Below are 17,530 nucleotides of genomic sequence, written 5' to 3'. Positions count from 1 at the left end.
CTTCTAATTTCCATAACCGTTCGTGGAGCTCTCCAATTCGTGATTGCTTCTATTTTAGCAGGATCTACGTGAATTCCTTCGTGATTCACCATATGACCTAAAAATTGCACTTCTTGTAGCCAGAATTCACACTTCGAGAATTTGGCATAAATCTTTTCTTTTCTTAACAAGGTTAAGAGTGCATGCAAGTGTTTACAATGTTCCTCCTGACTTTTGGAATAAATGAGTATATCGTCAATGAAAACGATCACAAATTTATCCAAGTATGGTTTACAGATCCTATTCATCATGTCCATAAATGCGGCTGGAGCATTTGTTAATCCAAAGGGCATGACTGTAAACTCATAATGACCATACCTAGTTCTGAAAACAGTTTTAGGTATGTCCTCCTCTTGCACTTTCAGCTGGTGATATCCTGATCTTAAGTCTATCTTAGAGAAATACCTAGCTCCTTGCAATTGATCAAAAAGATCATCAATCCTAGGTAATGGGTATCGGTTCTTAATTGTAACTTTATTCAATTCCCTATAATCGATACACATTCTCATTGATCCATCTTTCTTTTTCACAAACAACACTGGTGCACCCCAAGGGGATGAACTAGGTTGTATAAATCCTTTGCTTAGTAATTCATCTAATTGCTTTTTCAATTCTAGCATTTCAGTAGGTGCTAATCGATAAGGTGTCTTAGCTATTGGTGTAGTACCTGGAATTTAATGAATTCTAAACTCTACTTCCCTATCCGGTGGTAACCCAGGTAATTCTTCTGGAAAAACATCTGGGTATTCTGAAACTATAGGGATGTCCTGGAGTTCCTTACTTTTAGTGTTAATGATTATAGAAATCATATACACCATTTCTTGTTTCCTTGAATAACTAGCCAATTTCATTACTGAAATGAATTTTAATGGCTTCCGAGGTCTATCTCCTGTAATTAAGATTACTTCTCCTGTGGGGGTACGGATTTCTACGGAGTTCTTATCACACAGGATTCGAGCATGGTTGGTGACTAACCAATCCATTCCTAATACTACATCGAATCCGGCTAAATTCATGGGTAACAGGTTTGCAGAAAACTTATGGCCTAACAGTTCTATCTTTCCTTCTTGCAATACCTTATCTATGTTGACAGAATTCCCATCTGCCGTTTCGACTGTAAAAATCTGCCTAAGGGTAGTTAGAGGTAAGTTAAGAGCTTGGCAGAATGCAGTATTAATGAAACTTTGGTTTGCACCAGAATCAAATAATACTTTTGCATAGACGTTATGCACTAAGAACGTACCCGCTATCACGTCTGGAATGAGTTCGGCTTCTTGAGTGATTAGCTGGAATGCTCGTGCATTTTTCTTAGTAGTTCCTTCAGTCGTTTTAGCTCTACTATCTGCTGGTTTAGCTAACTTAGGACATTCAGACTGGAAATGTCCTATTTCTCTGCAGTTATAACAGACTCTTGTTTTCCTTCTGCAGTCTTCTTCCCGATGTCCTTTCGCCTTGCAGAAGTTGCAAAATATATTGCACTGTCCATAGTGTTTCTTTTTGCAATTTCTGCAGAAAGGAAGAGATGAGGATTGCCCTGTTCCCCTCTTTTTGAACTTATTATTACTATTACCCACGCGAAATCATTGGGTAATTTTCTGAGCCAATTCCTTCTTGTGATCTTCCTCTCTGGTGCGGACTAGTTCATCGGTTAAGGTATTAGCTAATTCCACAGCATCGTCAATCGTGCGTGGTCTCGCAGCTTTAACGATGTTACGGATTTCTCCAATTAATCCCCAAATATAACGGGAAATGAGTACCGGTTCTGGCGAAGCCAGGGAAGGTACCACTCTCGCATATTCGAAGAATGTCGAAGTATATCCTCGACAATCTACTCCTAACATACGATGACTCAGGAACTTGTTTGCCATTTGTTCCTTCTCGTATTCGGGACAGAATTTTCTTTCGACAAGACTCTTAAATTCTTCCCAATTCATCGCATAGGCCACCCTTCTTCCTTTTGCTTGTAGCACCGTGTTCCACCATTCTAGCACCCCTTCTTTGAACAAGTTTGATGCATACATCACTTGATCTTCCTCAGCACATTTACTTATTGCAATTACTGCCTCGGTTTTCTCTAACCAACGCAGTGTTGCAGTTGCCCCTTCATTACCTGCAAATTCTGCGGGTTTACAGGAAAGAAATTCCTTGTAAGTGCAACCAGGCGTTGCAGCTTTCATTCTCTTAGGGAGTGGGGCCTGTTGTGGATCATGATCATCATGATTGCCGCCTCCATTTATGCTGTTACTGCCGTTATCTTCCGGAGTACGTTTACTAGGAATTAATTGTGGTTCGGCAGGTTTCTCAACAGCAGCCACAATTTCTGGAATAGCATTGGCTATCCCTTGAGCAATAAAGTGCTCAATATCTTGTCTAGTTATATATTGATCTTCCTGATTTTGCTCAGACTGATTTACTTCATTAACTGGTTCACTATTAGCGTTTTCCATCTGCTAATTAGTATTAATAGGAATTATTAGTGTCTAATTATTGATAACAAAATCACAGATAAATACACAGATCATGCAAACATAGCCAAAATTGTCGATGCCTCGACTTCTGTTTTGGTTTATATATTATACCTGCTTCAATACACACTTTTATCTTACAGTGTTTTATTGCCCATTTTACAAAGTCAGTTTTACTATATTAGTTATAATACAAACAAACTTCTCCAAACCCCTCCTATCTTTTAGTTCACTGGCAGTTTCAGTAACGACGCTCCCTCTCGTCGTACTTCCAAGAGATCTGCTCCCCCATTTCCCGAATCCTATTCCCAGTGCCTATCAGTTCTTCACCAAACTGACGCAGTTCAGCTAAATTTTCATAGCTCATTGGCGGATTAGGGATAGGTTCTGGATCAAACTGTGGGAGAAAACTATAGGGACTATTAACTATATTTTGGAATTGCCAGTCATTGGTCCACCATTCCTCCATTTGGCCTAATGGTCGGGTATGAACTAGTGGGTCTGGAATAGCTGGTCCTAGGTTTATTGGGAATTGGGCTGTAGCAGGATAAGAGAAGAGATTATCGTTGATAGGCTCTAGAACATCACAATTATCCAGTAGGCGGTCTATTTCGTCCTGGAATGTGATTTCCTCAGACTTTTTAGAGCTTTCTCCGATCTCTATTCCCTTTTGCTTTAGGTTTATCCTTATTTCTGCTGGCTTGGAACTTTCTCCGGTTTCTATTTATTTTCCCTTGCTCACACTCACAGGGTTTTCTATTTTAGGGATTCTCCTAGGTTTCCTTCTGCGCACTTTTCTCCACCCTACATATCTTCTCTTCTTTTTAGGTTTTGCTTTTTCCAACGGTGGAGCTTGGAATTCTAGCGTTTCCTTTATGTCAGCAATGTAACCAGTGAAGTTGTGGGAGACTTCAATTGGCACAGGATAGAGGTTGAGGTTCTGAAATGCTTCCGACATCTCATTCATGCTGTACGACATATATGCAAAATGCACAAAATGTTAAGTTAAAATTTTGGAACAAAGCTTAACAAATAAACATTTTTATTGCACACTAATTTGTACAACATAACAGCAAACAAAACATACTCAGATTTATTTATTTATTTATTTATTTACTGGGAAGTACTTATTTCTAGATTTAGAGTTTAAAGATCTGCATTTTCTGCTACAGTAGCGAGCAGATACAAATTTGCCCATTTTTCATCTAAGTTATTTTCCCCTGGTGGATTATTGCTAATTTCCTGAATTTCTGGGTTAAACCTCACTCTCTTGGTTCGGGGTTTCTTTTTCTCTTGACCTTTTCTAAGGATTGAATTCCTTTTCTCCGGTGTAAGTGGGTTTTCATAATTTGCCTTACGGACAAAGATTCCTTCTTCTAAATTGGTGGGAGATTTGGAAGAAGAGGTTCCCTGTTCTTTGGGTGTACTATCTAATTTGGGGTAGATAGCAGAAATCTTTTGTTTACCCATACTGTAATTTTAACAATTAATCAGTTAATAAACATATATTCATAGAATGACAAATAAACATTTTCCTAATTGTAATAGGCTTAAATCAATTAGAACAGTGAGCTTAATCAGTAAGCTTAAAACAGTGGCTCTGATACCACCTTTTCCTGTCACGGCCCCCGACCCGGTTTGACCCGTTTCAGGAGCCGCGGGACAGGAACCCCGTGGTTTTTAATTTAAGCGACAGCGGAAGTCTTTTTAAAACAGGATCTTTCAATAATTTAAACTGATCGTTTAATAACTTTAGGGATAAATTCCCGAAATTTACAATAATGTGATTTCTCAGGGAAATCTTTATTTTCAAAACATGTTCATTTATTTATTTACATTGAGCCACTTTTCTAAGCTGGGAGTGCTCCACGGCACTTTTCTTTGCTCATATCAGATCACCTGAAACATGTTTGAAAAAGGTTTTGTCAGCGGGGAAATACTGAGTGAATCATTCAGTTTACTGAAAACGACACATTTGTTATAATCTACAGTATTAAGGGGAATTACAATGTTTCTGATATCAAACCAACTACCCACAGTATTTGTCACTCGACCATCCATTGGCTAGCCCATTTGTCCAATGGTGTCTGTGACTGTGGTCAGATCACCCCTTGGCCACCCGTTTGTCCAAGTGTGACGGGAAACAAGTAATGTATACAAAACCCCACATACCGGCTGTAACTTGGTGATTACATAGACTTAATCACTGTAACTATAACTTTGGAAATAATTTGGAGTTTTGTAAAATAGTTGATAAAAAGAGAATGACTCACATTACAGATTTACGAGCAGAGTATAAGCTTTACTGATTAGCCTTTTAACCTAATTTAAATAACAATGCACACACACAAACGGGATTAGTAACTAATTCAGCAGTTACGTCAATTCACGAGATTAAACCTTCACAACTATTATCAAGTGCGATACTTAATAATCCAATGGATTCACAACGAATGACAGAGCATAGTCCGAATTCGAACAGCACTCAAACATTCAAGTTGAAATCACAATGAATAACAAAGTATAAGCTCAATTTGAGCAGCACTCGGACAATCATTGGATAGTTATAATCGATCGGACGTTGAATCGTAATAGCGATCGAGTTATTACCCTGATTGCGGTAGCACCTCGTGATCGTGTGTGTTTAATTGTAGTATAATGGCCTGAACTCGACGTACACAGAAGCTATTTACGTCGTTTTAACTCCCCTGTGCAAGTCCCAAGGTCGGCTATTTATAGCAAGTTTTGGGGCTTCCTTACGGACCGTAAGCCTGACCCTTTACGGTCCGTAAGCTAAGCAGTCTAAATATAGGCTGCCTAGGCTCGGGACTAGCTTGGGTGAATCAAAACAATTGGCCAATCAGAAGTTTGCAACGTTTGATTTTAGATTATTATCAACTAGGGTTTGCCCCCCTCGAGTTTTAGGGGCCCTGATCCTGATTCCGATCATTCTGAAAATTTTAGGGCTAGTGCAGAATTAATTGGGTGTCTTAATTAGGGTTTTCTTATTGACTAATTATTGTCCTAATTATTGATTTTAGTGGCAGTTGTTACAAGAACCCGGCTCAAAACTGTAAAGGTAGGCACAAATTTGAACCATGCAAGAACCTGGAAATCGTGTAAGACACAAATCGAACCCGAGACAGTTTGTGGGTTTACACGAGCACAATCTGTTAAACCTGATTATTACCTATATATTAAAATTAGAATAGAATGAATAGTATATATTAAAATTAGAATAGTAAGATCACTAATAGATGAGCAATTAGTATCAGTTATTGGTACCCGATTTATCAAACCGGTGTATTTTTTGTACCGGTTCGGCACCGGTATTCGACGGTTTTTGCGCCCTCAAATATCGGAGCCGTACCAGTACCGATCGGTACCGAACCGTACCGTACCAGATATATTCTGTATCGGTACCCACTTTTGGGGATTTCGGTAACGGTATTTTCGGTACCGATTGGTACCGAGCTAATCAAATCCTGTAGCAACGAAGCAATGCAAGTAATTGCACTGTTTAGATTACTTTTTATACACACAGTAAGTAAACTGTATTTCGTTTGAATGAGGTTTTATATACACAACAACTTATTTTTCTTTTTTTTTCTTTTTTTTGTAATGAATGAATTGTAGCATGTAATATTACTTGTATATTTAGAATATTGATGAACAAATCGTATCAAATTCTGTAATTAAACCGGTATAGTAGCGGTACCAAATTTACTATACCAAATCATTTTAGATATCAATTTGGTACCCACCTTTTGGCGTTTTCAGAATCATGACTTTCAGTTCGACACCGGTCTAGCACCATACCAGCATTTATTGATTTTTACCTTCAAATACCATACTGTATTGTATCGAGCATTTTTGGTGCCGGTACCTAATTTCGATGATTTTCCGGATTGATACTTTCGATGCCGTTACCGGCACCGAGCTCATCCATATTTTAACGTGTTAGCACCGTAAATACTTAACTGAAAACAAACGAATTTCCAACGTGTAGGACGTATGAGTCCTATTATTTCTATATTTTGTTATTTTAAATCGTTTTTTTAGGACAGAGTGACTATACTTACCAAGTCATTTTTATTTATGTTTTGATATTCGGTATCTGATTGCCGTTGCTGACACGCCTTTTGTAGTCATTGGGTCCCCACCGCAATGCACGGGCAGAAAATCAACTAGTTTTATTTAGAGAAAAATGCAATTTGCGTTCCTGTGGTATGTCCCAAACATCAACCTGAGCCCCTAAATTAAATTTTTGGTTTTTTGAGTCCCTGACGTTATAAATTCATAACAGTATGAGTCCCTGCCGTCAGTGTTCAGTCAGTTTTACCGTTTTACAGCTGTGAAAAGTCCATAATACCCCCACCCTTAATACCTACACTTAATAAATTCATTATCAGTTTCATTATCATCACATCATCAAATATCGAGCTCTCCCAACTCTCAAGAACACCATCATCATCTTCAACAGATCTCTTCATCATCTTCATCGATCATCATCATCATCTTCAACAGATCATCTTCATCATCTTCATCGAACATCTTCATCATCGAACAGATCAGGTTCATCTTCATCCTCATATTGATTTTTGGTTTGATTCGATGATTTGAATGTGTTTATATTGTGAAAAACAGAGGGTTGATTCTGTGTTTGATTTTGGGTTCCATTCGATGATTTTTGGTTGATTTTGAAAAAAACAGAGGGTTGATTTTGGGTTCCATTCGATGATTTTGGGTTCCATTTGATGATTTGCGGTTTATTTTGAAAAAACAGAGGGTTGATTTTGGGATTGATATATCAACAGAGGTTTTGATTCTTGTGGGTTTAGGGTTTAGGGTATCAAAACAGAGGGTTTGAATGTGGGTTTGAATGTGTTTTGGTTTTGATTCTTGTGGGTTTAGGGTTTACGGTATCAAAACATAGAGGGTTTGAATGTGTTTTGGTTTTGATTCTTGTGGGTTTGAATGTGGGTTTGATGTGTTTTGGTTTTGATTTTTGGTTTGAATGTGTTAGGGTATCAAAACAGAGGTTTGAATGTGGGTTTGAATGTCTTTTGGTTTTGATTTTGGTTTGCATGTGTTCCTCATTTGAATGTGTTTTGGTTTTGATGCTGGTTTGAATGTGTTTTGTTGTATCGGATCAGTTTCGGATTGAATGTGTTCATCATTTGAATGTGTTTTGGTTTTGATTCTGGTTTGAATGTTTTTGTTGTACCGGATCAGTTTTGGATTGAATGTGTTCCTCATTTGAATGTGTTTTGGTTTTGATGCTGGTTTGAATGTGTTTTGTTGTATCGGATCAGTTTCGGATTGAATGTGTTCCTCATTTGAATGTGTTTTGGTTTTGATTCTGGTTTGAATGTTTTTGTTGTATCGGATCAGTTTTGGATTGAATGTGTTCCTCATTTGAATGTGTTTTGTTGTACAGAATGGCTGCGGACGTAAAGATACGCAAAACACCAACTACGAAGGCGAGAACACTTGACAACCTCCTAGAAGATGGCGCGGTGCACATAAGGAAGTGATTGATATGAATGAATACAACCCCAGTGGCAGATATGTAATTAGCGAGCTCTGGAATTTCATATCTACCACTTGGGTTATATTCATTCATATGAATGAATATAACCTCAGTGGCAGATACATAATTAGCGAGCTCGCTAATTACATATCTGCCACTAGGGTTGTATTCATTCATATCTGCTACATTCCGAAGTGCACCCGTCAGTAAAGATCCACAATTGCTTGTGGATCTTTGACGTTTTGTCTCTGTATTGTATGTTACGGTCTTTTGTTATCGAGTCTGTAAGTTCCGTCAAGTCTACGAAGTTGGTATGACGTTTTGTCTCTGTATTGTATGTACTAAAACTTTACATTTCATATACAGTTTACGCTTTAATATATACATTTAATTATTATATTGCGTTTAATAGATTGCATTTATTTAAAAATAAAAGAGAATTTAGGCTTTAATAATTTGATATATATAGTATACATTTAATTATTATATTGCATTTATTTAAAAAGAGTTAATTATTAGATTGCATTTTTAAAAAAATAAAAGAGTTAATTTAATTTGAATTATTAGATTTCTTAAGAAAAAAGCAAAAAATGAATTTAGGGGCTCAGGTTGACATTTCACTCATACCATAGAGACGCAAAGTGTTATTAATATATGTTAAAAGACGGTCTTACCCCTGCCTCAAACAGTCAAACTGACGGCAGAGACTCAAAGTGTTATGAATTTATAAAGTCAGGGACTCAAAAAACCAAAAATTTAATTTAGGGGCTCAGGTTGATGTTTGGGACATACCACAGGGACGCAAATTGCATTTTTCTCTTTTATTTATATTTCATATTCGTACTCTAAAATTATAAAATGAAAAAAACCCGAAAAGTAAATAGTAAACCATTTATGTTAGATTATTGGGTTTTGATAAAAAATAAAAAGGTATACGAGGATACTGGGGGCACCCTCAGGTACCAACCACATTGGGGTTTGTGTATCACGGCAACACCGTCGCATGTGGCTGGGATAGTGTAAGACTAGAGGGTATGGAGAGCCTCATCCCCAAGGGGATGGGCCGCCACGTCAACGCCACGTAGGCTCGGCTTGGAGGGGATGGACCTAGGGGTGGGGGATGAACCCTTATATATATATATATATATATATATATATATGTATGTATGTGTAGATGTGTGTGTGTTAGGAGAGAGGAGAGAGGCTCGTGAAGATCGGCTTGTGGGAGCCGAAGTTACCGGGCTTGGGGCGGCGACGGGCATGGGGGTGGTCTTTTTGGGGTGGCGGCGGGAGGACGGGCCTAGGAGGAGCCCCCATACCACTTGGTCTAATCGGCTTTGGGTTTCCACTTCTAGTACCCGATACGGTATTGTGGAACTTCAAGGGAATGAGGCTTTCGAGTACTTTGGGTGATAGGCCTGGTAATTTGGATAGTTTTGATGGAAAAATGAGGTGTCTTGTTATGATAGGTTGTGTACTTTTGGCCCTAGTACCTTTACTTGGTTGAACAATAAAAAGCTGATATTGCCAGTGAGGTAGTGGTGAAGTGGTTGAGGAAAAGAAACTATTAGGTTCCCCGGGTCTTTTGATTGCATTTGGTTCATTTGAGCGAAAGCGTTGTGGCTTTGTTGGAAACTCGAGAAAGAGAATTGCGATGCCGAGCAACTCGGATCCATCGTTGGATAGTAGTCGGGTACTGAGAAAACGATTGGGTTCGGGTTGTTTAGATTGTATGGATTCATGGCTAAATTTTTATAAAAAGATGAAGAAATTTATAAAAATAAGAAAGAGATTGAGTTGGATTGGTTTGAAAATGAGGTGAATTGTGTTTATTTATAAATAAAGTTATTAATTTTTTTAATGTAGCCGTTGAACGACACGATATTTGAAAAAATAGGCCCGTCTTGGGCGTCAAGGGGCTATCAGAGAAGACGGGGATGGACCTAAGAGGGAGGTGTGCTGGCTCGACGCTGCAACCAACGGGCCATAGACTGTTCCCCACACCGCATAGTTCTATTCAATTCACCCACTATTCAGGGTTTAGGGATTCAAGAGAAAAAAACACTTTCTCTGTTACCCTCCCAACATGCAAGCCCTAGAACAACAACAAGAACAATCCGATGACCGATTGGAGCAGAAAGCCAAACTATCATACCCTGAAGAAATAATCGAAGAGATCTTCTCCAGACTCCCCGTCAAATCCATTCTCCGGTTCAGATCCCTCTCCAAACCATGGCTCTCGATCATCTCAGGTCCACGATTCACCAAACTCCAGATCACTCGCGCCACCCGCACCGCCTTATTCATTTCCGCTCGCGATCGAAGCAATGGCGACCGACACTTATTCTCTGGCTCTCTTGACGGCGGATCAGTCACTCATCTCATGACAATCGGCACCTCTTATTGTCCCGAGGACACAGAAGCCGAACATTTAAATGGGTTAGTTTGTTTTAATTACGGAGATCTGTTTCATGATAACAATATCACTTTGGTTCTTAACCCTAGCACCCATAAGTTTTTTAAACTCCCTGATCGGGTTTCGGATAATTATATTGCGTCTAACTTATTTGGGTTCGATGAATCAAGAAATGAACACAAGGTTTTGAACATAAGTCAATCTTTTGAAGACTCCGATACAATTGAGATTATGATTTTCTCCATTTCAAATTACTCATGGAGAAAGATCGATGTGGATCTTCCTGTTAATGTAAGTCTTAATGTTAGTCGGCATCGTTGGTACTATTCAGGAGGAAGTGTTTGTGTCAATAGCACCGTACATCTGATGCTTCGTGACCCTCTCGAAATTTTGGCATTCGATTTAAGAACAGAGAAGTTTTGCATTGTTAAGATTCCTTCAGATGCCGTGCCCCAAGATACGTTACATCCCTGCACACGCCTCATAAAAATCAATGGCTTGTTAGGCATTCTTTCTCACGATCGTGTGGAGGAAAGCAATGAAATGCATATCTGGATATTACAAGACTATGAAAAACGAGTTTGGGTCGAAGAAACCATTAGGTTCCCCGGGTCTTGGATCAAGATGGGTCGTCCTTTCCCGTTGGATTCTGGCAATACTGATGAGATTATGTTTTCCCCAAGTGTGTTGTCTGAGGATTTGTTCGAAGTACCCATCTACGACATGAAGAGGAGATGTTTTAAATCAATTCAACTCACTCTTGATCGTCAATTTGTATGGCCAGAAGCGGTGGAGTTGGAGGAAATCAAGTGTTATGTTGAAAGCCTCATTCCTTTGCAGAACCAGCAGAATGATACATACCTTCGTTTCTGAAATTCAGGTTTTCATTTTGTTGGTATCTTTCTTGTTAATGCATGTCGTTATAAAGTAAACTGTTGATGCTGTTATGTTAAATAGAATTTTGTATTAACACATTTTGCTGGGTGAAATGCTTACAGGATCAACACAAGTATCAATCTCTATCCTCACTAGTTAAGATTATTATTGAGAGCAAATTGCATTAATTGGCAACCAGTTTACGAAAGTATTTCATTTTAGTCGTAGTTACTTATGTTCGATGTCATCAATTAAGGTATGGTTTATGTTCTATTGTGGCCATTAAAAGGTTTATCTTCTTCCTCGTGCAACTAAATATATACACGTTTTAAAGAATTTAGTACAACCAACAAAACTACTTTTAAGGCTACTTAGACCACCCGTAGTCGTCCCAAATTTGGGCCTTTTTTTTGCCCGAACTCGCCCACGCCCCATTGCTGTCCCCCCTGGGCGTTTTTCAACCAAAGTTTGAATGGTGCTGTATATAAAACGCCTGAGCCCCTTGTGTGTTGACCAATCACCCTTTTTTGATGGTTTTTTGTCCAATAATATTTTTTAATAGTTTTTTTTAATTTAATTCTATTATTAAATCCCTTTTAACATAATGTCTCACATCCCCACTACACTCATTTATGAAAAACGCCCCATTGCTGACTGGACTGCCACATGACGCAAAATGCCCTAGGGTGGGACATTATTCATGTGTTCCACTACACATAGTCTTAGTGTGGTTGTGAAGGTGGAGGGGGCGTTTTCTGCCAAGTAGGCAGAGGGGGCTTTGCCCTCCAAAACCCCACAACCATGGGTGGTGGGGGCACTTTTTGTTTATTATTGTTATTGTTATTGGAGTTGGAGTTGGAGTAAATTACAAAAATTGTCCATTATGTATGTCACTTATTATAAATTGTGTTCTTTGTCTTTAATAATTACAGAAAACGTACTTGATGTTTGCAAACCCTTGCAAGTTATGTCTTTTAGCCCTAACTCAGTTAATTTTTTGTGGTTAAATCTGACCAAATGGACTCCACATGAAGGTATTTTGTTCATTTTACTCTAATGTGAGGTCCATTTGGTCAATTTTAACCACAAAAATTGACTGAGTTAGGACTAAAGGACATAACTTGTAAGGGTTTGCAAACATTGAGTATGTTTTCTGTAATTATTGAAGACAAAGAACACAGTTTGCAATAAGTGACATAGATAAAGGTCAATTTTTGTAATTTACTATTGTTATTGTTATTTAAAATCCGTTTTGAAGTGAGAATAAAGTGTTAAACCGGCTCACTAGTCGGCTATGGTTTATTTTAGTTGTTGAATGTTTAATAGTCTGGCTGACGAATTTCAACTTACCATTTAACATTTCTTGTTATTTTTTAAGTTTTTGAATTGTAGTTATGTACTGTATATGAACCATTTTGTAATTGTAATACAAACCCACGATTTAAAAAAAAGATCGAATTGTCAAAACGGCTAAAACCGGGGAGCCTGGCTGACCTAGACTGTTTGATATTTCAGTTGGAAATCATCAACCGAACCAAATGTTTGTCAACATATCGAACCGAATTGTAAACACACCTATCGAGATCTAGTTGTTGATAATGGCTTGAACAATAAACCAAATTCAATACAATCAAATTTTTTTTTGTTCGGTCCTATAATTTTGATTCTTAGAACATATTTTTGAACACCCTAATTGTTATGTTATATTTGTAGACCTCACTAAGATGTTTGGCTTTACATAGGCCCACCTTTATCATCGATATCATCTACGCCACCGGTTTCTCTAGGATCATCTAACAATTCTACGGTTGCTTGTAATAGTGGCAGAGCTAGCCCATTAATTTAGAGGTATAAAAAAAAAATACCGGTCAACGGAGTAACAGCAGGGGCACTGGGAGTCTCTGATGATCGCAATTCAGTGATGTTTTGTTTCTTACGTTGCCGCCCATACACAAAACAAAAGGATATTTTATTGTTTTGGAGGCTTGGGCTATGTTTGTCAGTTGGGCCTCTTTTAATTATTTGGTTCCAGTACAAACCATATTTATCCTACAAACTGTAAGAACAGATCCTAGCACTTAAAAAAGTTAAATTAGCACGTAGCAAAACAATACATACATAAAAATAACACATTGGAATTATATTAGCACATGAAAATTAATCAAGATAATTGATTTTAGCACATATTTGATTGATATCAGCACTTTTCTTAATCAACACATTGAAAACAAAAGGAAGATTCAAAAAAATAATTAATTGCTTGTTAGCATATTTATATGTAATTCAATATAATTGATATTATTTAGTATATTATTTTATCATTTCTCTATAATTAGTTGCATGGCATGTGACACTTTTTAAATGGTTCTTACAGTTTGTATGCGAAAAGTGGTTTCTATTTGATCCTACTATAATAACTAGGCCCAATTGATAGAGTTAACCTAAATTAAGTATAATATAATTAAAAGAGGCCCAACTGACAAACATAGCCCAATCCCCCAAAACAATAAAATATCCTTTTGTTTTTGTGTATGGGCGGCAATGTAAGAAACAAAACGTCACTGAATTGTAATCATCACAGACTCCAAGTACCGGTCAACGGAGTAGCAACAGGGGCACTAGGAGTCTGTGATGATTGCAATTCCGTGACGTTTTGTTTCTTACATTGCCGCCCATACACAAAACAAAAAGGATATTTTTATTGTTTTGGGGGCTTGGGCTATGTTTGTCGGTTGGGCCTCTTTTAATTATATTATACTTCTGTAGGATCACTTAACAATTCTACGGTTGCTTGTAATAGTGGCGGAGCTAGCCCATTAATTTAGAGGTATCAAAAAAAAAAATAAAAAAAATACCGGTCAACGGAATAGCAACAAGGGTACTGGGAGTCTGTGGTGATTGCAATTCAATGACGTTCTGTTTCTTACATTGCCGCCCATACACAAAACAAAAGGATATTTTATTGTTTTGGGGGCTTGGGCTATGTTGTCAGTTGGGCCTTTTTTAATTATATTATACTTAATTTAGGTTAACTCTATCATTTGAGCCTAGTTATTATACAAGTTTGGTGTTGTAAAAGGTTTGGACTTATAAAAGTTTGAAATTTTAATAAAATTAAAGTTTCCTATTTTTTACGGGAATCCCCGAATTTCTTCAGGGATATTCTTTATATAAAACCAAAAGAAAAAAAATTACACTACAAATACGGGGCTGAGCAGTAGCCCGTGATACCCAGGGGCGGACCTAGAGTGATAGATTGACGCTTCGATAACGCTCCGACAGTAGTGTAAATTTTGGAAAAATATGACGTTTTTTTCAATTTCGTAACCCTTTTTATTAAAACGTTACCCCTATGCGGATTTTTTAGATCCGCCACTAATAATACCCCTCCTTATACTATACCTCCACCACTGGCTTGAAAGTAACTTTTAAAAAACTCACGTCTATGTTTGTAAAAGACTTAAATTCATAGCTTAATGGTTGTAAATATGAGAAAATGTATAGTGATTCGTCGTTTAATAAAATGTGGTATGTAAATTTTCTAAAAACCACCCGTGTTTTCACACGGGTTTTACTACTAGTACTATATAATAAAAGAAATCATTTATGTGACACGTGTCACTCATTGGAGTCATCTATTTTTTAGTTTTCCCACCTATCTATTCTACCTAATTATCAATAATTAATTTAATTAAAGATAATTATACAACTAAATTTAACATAAATTTAATTATTAATTTTACACTCATATCTTAACTTCATAAAAACAATTCCTATAGGAGATCTATATCTATATAATAAAAGAAACCTATTTTGGGACACTTGTCATTCTCTCATTTAATTGATTAAAAATATTAATAATACTAATAATAATAATATTTAATCTAAATTAATACAAATTTTTATTATTAATCTATACTATATAATAAAAGAAACCATTTAAAGGACACGTGTCATCATATTAGAATATCTTATGGATAACTATTTTAATTTAATCTATTTTTTAAATATGTATTTAAAAAAGCAATATTATTAAGAAACCACTTTGAGAACACTTGTCATCATATTAGACCATGTCTTATGGATAATTATAATTTTAATTTAATCTCTTCTAATTAATTATAGATAATCCTCCTACTAAATATTATTTAGTTTAATTATTACTTTTATATTTATCTATTTACTTCAAATTCAAACTTAGTTATCTAATTTGATATTAGAATAAATTACGATTTTGACCCATGTGGTTATATCACTTTTACCCTTGTAGCCCAAAAAGAAATTTTTTAACATCTGAGCCCTCAACGTCTTTTTTTCTAACCCCTTTGGACCCCAACATCTTTTTTTCTAACCCTTTTGGCATGTTAAAAGATTCGTTTTTTTGCTAAAAGGGTAAAAGTGATATCACCACAGTGGCCAAAAATCGTAATTTACTCTTGATATTAACTATATATTTGAACGTTTTGTTTAGTTTGGTATCAAATAGATTTTACGAAACTTAAAATAAAATTAACTAATATTATTTATCATTTCTACATTTACAAGTTTTAAATAAAGGGTTAAATTTATTGATACTTTGTTAACAAATTTTACTACAATATAATAATATATTTATATCAGTATAAATATGTATTTATATTATACTATATAATAAAACATTAATGTGTAACACCTATCATTCATTGTAAGCATTTATAGATCAATTTGTCGGAATTGGTACCAACATTTTATCACTCAAATAGATGTTGATTTGCTTCTTGAATAAGATATATTCTTTTAAAGAACCATCTTCACAATCACCATATCCATCGCGTATCGAGTATTATCCATTAGTATACTGAAAGATATGACCTTTTTATTATTGGTATATAAAATTAGATTTATTAAACCCGTGTAATACACATGGTTTTTTTATAGATATACCTTTTTTATTATTTACTATACAAAATTACATTTATTCGACCCGTGTAATAGATGAGATTTTTTAAGATATAACTTTTTATTATTTGATATATAAAATTAGATTTATTCAATTCGTACAATACACAGGGTTTTTTTAAGGATATATATTTTTTATTATTTAGTAATGAAAATTACATTTATTCAACCCGTGTAATACACATATTTTTAAAGATGTAACTTTTTTATTATTTGGTATATAAAATTACATTTATTCAACCCGTGTAATAAATGAGGTTTCTTAAAGATGTATTATTTTATTATTTGGTAAACAATATTACATTTATTCAACTCGTGTAAAACAAGCGGTTTTAAAGATATAACTTTTTTATTTGGTATATAAAATTATATTTATTCAACCGTACAATATGGTTCTTATAGATATAACTTTTTATTATTTAATATAGGAAAATTGGTATTTAATAAACCAACCTTTAACCAGTTGGTAAATAATAATCCAACCTACAGAATTGGTATATAATAATCCTACCTATCAACATGTTGGTACTCAATGAACTTCTGTTAATTTTTTTTAACTGAAGTTAGTTTTTAAGTTTTATTTATTACACAAACAGTCCCTGTAGTTATAAGTTACTAGTTTTAAGTTTTATTTATTACACAAACAGTCCCTGTAGTTATAAAAAATCATAAAAATCCTAAAAAATAAAAAAAATTCAAAAAAAATCATAAAAATTCTAAAAAAATCAAAAAAATCTTAAAAAATCAAAAAAATTATAAAAAAAATCTAAAAAATCAAAAAAAAAATCTAAAAAATCATAAAAATTCAAAAAAAAAAATCAAAAAAATCATAAAAATTCTAAAAAATAAAAAAAAAATCGACAAAAACATTTTAACTACACTACACTAAAAATACTAACTATATCTTAATCATAACAGGGCATATCAACAAAAACATTCTAGCGTAACAGTAATCAAACTATCATATTAATACAAATCAGACAAAATCAAACCACATAACATCAAATAGTGACGGATCTTACACCAGGGGACATCTAGGGCTCCAAAATCCGAATTGAGGTTGTCCAAACCGAAGAACCAACTGCAAGAGAGCAGACCGAACGAAGAAATCGACAAAACGCAGAGCAGATCACGAGATTAAACAAAATATGAGGTAATTAGGAGGATTATTATAGCGGTTGTGGTGATAGGGCAAACAACTACCTCTCCTTCAACTGAGAATCGATCCTTAATCAACGGAGATGGAGATGAATACTAAAAATC

General features: G+C 35.6%; 1 protein-coding gene across 2 annotated transcripts; it reads left to right on the top strand.

The window, feature by feature from the left end:
* The first annotated feature begins 10,062 nt into the window (after positions 1-10,062).
* LOC110941016 (putative F-box protein At1g32420) lies at positions 10,063-11,628 on the top strand. 2 transcript variants are annotated; one of them, XM_022182615.2, is made up of 2 exons: positions 10,063-11,333; positions 11,452-11,628. In XM_022182615.2, exon 1 carries the CDS (start codon positions 10,124-10,126, stop codon positions 11,324-11,326), a length of 1,203 nt encoding a protein of 400 aa, XP_022038307.1. In that variant the 5' UTR covers positions 10,063-10,123; the 3' UTR covers positions 11,327-11,333; positions 11,452-11,628. The 2 variants fall into 2 exon arrangements, with proteins under 2 accessions (XP_022038307.1, XP_022038308.1); XM_022182616.2 differs by having other exon boundaries at positions 10,063-11,373; positions 11,486-11,556.
* Positions 11,629-17,530: the final 5,902 nt, after the last annotated feature.

The sequence above is a fragment of the Helianthus annuus genome, chromosome 5 (genome assembly GCF_002127325.2).
Source record: "Helianthus annuus cultivar XRQ/B chromosome 5, HanXRQr2.0-SUNRISE, whole genome shotgun sequence".
NCBI classification, from domain to species: domain Eukaryota; kingdom Viridiplantae; phylum Streptophyta; class Magnoliopsida; order Asterales; family Asteraceae; genus Helianthus; species Helianthus annuus.
The sequence above is the reverse complement of the archived record's forward strand: the minus strand, read 5'-3'. Positions and strand labels throughout refer to the sequence as shown.

Excerpts from the sequence above, each read along its gene's own strand:
- LOC110941016 (XM_022182615.2), top strand. The coding sequence starts at position 10,124 with ATGCAAGCCCTAGAACAACAACAAGAACAATCCGATGACCGATTGGAG.